General features: G+C 50.1%; 1 protein-coding gene across 1 annotated transcript; it reads right to left on the reverse strand.

The window, feature by feature from the left end:
- Positions 1–1956: 1956 nt before the first annotated feature.
- On the reverse strand, positions 1957–2966 carry LOC127306340 (fasciclin-like arabinogalactan protein 1). The gene has a single exon (XM_051336952.2). The coding sequence runs from the start codon at positions 2949–2951 to the stop codon at positions 2148–2150; it is 804 nt and encodes a 267-aa protein (XP_051192912.1). The 5' UTR covers positions 2952–2966; the 3' UTR covers positions 1957–2147.
- Between the last annotated feature and the right edge of the window lie 863 nt (positions 2967–3829).

Genomic DNA, 3829 nt, shown 5'->3' on the forward strand with positions numbered 1-3829 from the left:
TACACATTTGATCGGCTCATATTATCTGCTACTCACAGTGACAGATGTGAAGTGTAAACTCACAAAAACGATAAAGCCCACTAGATAGACTGATTCCCCTGTTTCCCTGTGTTTTCTTACTTCCGAGGCCGCCACTCCACTGCTTCGTCTCATGCCATAAGTCCATGACTCCATGTTATAAAAACAATGACACAGGTGCACGATGTGAAACTTGTATGTTAACAATCTTTTTGATTTGTTTATCCACATTGTTATATGTTTGTATGTTAACTATGTTTTTATTAGATTACCATGTTGTTATCCGTGGCAACACACAGTCATTTTACTAGTACATAGAGATAAGCCATGTTTACCTGCCTGCTCAACGCCGCACATGCATATCCATCGGATGCCCATGAGCTCGTCGCCGGCCGCCGGATCGGACGAGAAGTCGATCGAACAGGCATGCAATGCAAAGCTAATTAAAGAGCTAGCGTGCATCCGTAGATCGCCGCCCTTCCCTGACTAGGCTCCCGATCTTTCCTTGTACGCGCAGACAGCCGACACATGCACGCAGCCGCAGGCATGCCGAGTAAGTCCAGCTCACTCCGTTGTTGCAGAAACCTCTTTGTTTCACTTTCAAGTCTTTCACCACCAGTCTCCAGTCGTCTCCTTTCTCTTTACTGTTCCTACACGGCTACGGGCGTATGACCCTTTCGACAAAGCGCCCGGCCTCTGTGTACAGCTCGTGCAGGCAAGGCGGTGCAAGCCTTTTGGCGAGATCCAAGACGTACCAGGCAAGCAAATCTAGACCCTGATCGATCCGATTGCAGCAGCCTTGACGATCTGGCTGCCAAAGCACATGAGAGCAACTTAACCTCGGCCAAGCATAAACTGTTGCAACCTACACTTCTTCCGTATCGTAATTCTTATCGTGGTTTTAGTTTAAATTAAACTCGTGTTTTCAGAGGCTTAAACAAATGCGAGTTTTCACTTTTCACTCGACAGCTCAGAATTACCGGCCTTAGCCTCACACCGTTCGTCCAGAGCTCAGCTTTGCCAAATCGATGTGTAAACAGCACACATGGCTCGAGACGATCACGTTGGTTTGGAATGGATCGTACTCCACTCTCGCAGCCATGAGGCGTGCATGTGCTCGCCTATGCCCAAAGATGCTAACTATGCTTGGGAGGCAAAGAGGGCAACGGCGGACAGCGGCAAAGGCTGTCGGCCTGATCCGGGCAAAGCTAGCTAACCGGTAGATTTCGCGCTGAGCTGCAAATAATGGCGCGGTACGTGCGTGCGTGCTGCACTGCACTGACAGTGTACGTTCATGTCGATATGTATTTTGTTCAGCTGGGAGCTAATAGTACTCCGTATATATCTTAACTTTATCTAAATTTAGATGTATTTGTAGACATACATTTAAATTTAGACAAAGTTAAGACAAGTTACATTAGGATATATACTCGCATAGTCGCATTGAAGGCCTTATTGCCCATGACAATCTGCTTTACTACTCAATTTTCTTTTTCGAACTGCCTAGCAAGCAGCAAATACTCCATCCGTTTCATAATTTGTGCCGTTATTTAAGCTTAAACATGAGCAAGAAAATGAGTATGAAACGGAGGGAGTATGAATCCACTCGGTTTTCAAAATAGAAGATTGAGTGACAACTTTAGTATTGTAATTTTTAATTAGATTTTAAGGAATATTAAAATACTTTCCAGACAAATTAACCTATTATTCAGTTTTCCAATCCAAATAATATTTCACAAGCTAAAACGAAACCATTTACAAGACCGGATGAAATTGCAGCTTGCAAAACTCCAACGTACGCTTTTATGTATGCGGCCAATGCATATCAGAGCATACATTCTGAAGATTTATCAGACAGTAGCTAGCTACGCAGATGTATTTCGTTAGGCCTTTTCATATAACATCACCAGATTTGGAGTCTGGATTAGAAACAGTAGATGAATCATGAAACTGACCTGCAAACCTCTCTTGAGAATATAATGAAATTATAAGGACTATCCAATGCACCAACACCCTAGCTAACCAAAGCACTCACTGAATCCCCAATACTACTGACAGTCTGACAAAGAACAAGACCGAGGAACTCAAACACAGCAATTCACAACAAACAGTCGCAATGTATATAACCTTCAAACGAGCACCACGATAATCTTGATCGCCAGCAGGAACGCCCAAGCGAAGGATAGCCAGCCCGGAGCCGTGCCGATCGCACCATTCTTCTTCGCACGATCTCCTCCTCCGTCCGCGCGATCTCCTTCTCCTTCTCCATCCCCACCCCGCGAAGGCGCGTCAGCAGCGGCATCATCGCCTGGCCGCGTGCCGTTCTTGTGCGCCACGTCGGTAGCCCTGTGCCTTGGTGAGGACTCGGGCGACGAGGGGGCCTCGGCGGCGGGTGACGACATGACGGCGCCCACCTGCAGCACGGAGATGTTGTAGGGCGCCTCGTGCACGGACCTGACGAAGAGCACGGCGGGCGCGTGCGCGTCGTGGTCGCCGTCCTCCTGGGGCACGAAGGCCACGCTCCCGCCGCGGCGCTCGGAGATTTCCACCATGCCGGCGCTCCCGGGCGCGTCCCCGGAGGCCTGGAACAGGGTGGACACGTCCGCGGAGCCGCCGGGGAGGCGGTGCAGCTTGGCGCGGTCGTAGTAGTCGACGAGGACGTGGAGGGAGAGCACGTGCCGGAGCGCCTCCCGCGGGAGGTGCCGCGCTCTCAGCGCCGCCATGCCGGCGTCGTCCACGGCGAGGACCGTGATGGTATTGCGCTCGTTGATGTCGTCCGCGAGGCCCGTGGACGTGAGCAGGCGGCTGAACTCGGCCATGTCATGGCGCGCCGCGAGGATGGCCGTGATGTTGTGGGCGGCGGGGCACGTCGGCCATGTGGAGAGGACGAGGAGGAGGAGCACGGCCAAGGAGTTGGCGCCGGGGAGCGACATTGTTGTGAGAGCGTGCAGCGTCTCGATGGATAGGGCAGAGGGGGTCGATGAAACTGGGCGAGGAGTGTTTCTGCCAGGGAGCGAGAACTGGACCGTGGGTGCCTTGGTTTTATGGCGAGTGGTGGCTTGCGAGACGAGCATTGTTTGGTGCTGGAATCTGTAACCGCGTCTAAGCTCGTGTTTACTTAGCTTTCTGCGATCTACTGTGATACAGTCCCCTGAATGAAATGCGTAATACTGTAACATGACGCTTGCTATGTCATCGAGAAGTGCAAAAAAAAAAGTGTGACAAACTGTAAAATCTCCCCAGGAATGACTTGAATCACCAAGCCAAGGGCTGAAACTACCAGCTCGGCCCATTGAAATCTTTACCTAGTCCATTTGTTTCTGCTTCAGTTGTCCACTCTAATACAGGAAAAACCTTTTGTTCCATTACATTGCTCTGAAGAAAAGTTCCGTCAAAGTTTTTTTTGCCCAGAAGAGAGATATTTAGTGCCGTCGAGTTTCAGTCACATGGTTGTGGGGGAGATCCAACGACGAGGCTCGATCACATCGACCCAAAATGTACTAGACCAGTGGAGCAACTCTGAAGCTGCCGATGCCCTAACATAGCACAACAGTGTCTTTAGCCCACATGGCTAGTGTCTAGCTACTTTCATGTCTCGGCAATTTTCAAAACTTTTCCTCCAACTATTTTTTGACGGTGCACATGTAGTATTGTGCATGGCAATTTTCGAAATGGCAATAAGGCATGTGCGTCAATTCCTATTTGACACTTCGTCCATTAGCGCGTCGACGCTCGCGTGGGAAGCGACTTGGACCGCGGCCCGTTCGCGCGGCCAATGATGAGAAAGAGGGGTGTGGTGATCACCGGCGAT

Source organism: Lolium perenne, chromosome 6, assembly GCF_019359855.2.
Source record: "Lolium perenne isolate Kyuss_39 chromosome 6, Kyuss_2.0, whole genome shotgun sequence".
In the NCBI taxonomy this organism is placed as follows: domain Eukaryota; kingdom Viridiplantae; phylum Streptophyta; class Magnoliopsida; order Poales; family Poaceae; genus Lolium; species Lolium perenne.

Bases quoted from the DNA above. Each gene is read 5' to 3' on its own strand.
- LOC127306340 (XM_051336952.2), bottom strand. From the start codon at position 2,951: ATGTCGCTCCCCGGCGCCAACTCCTTGGCCGTGCTCCTCCTCCTCGTC.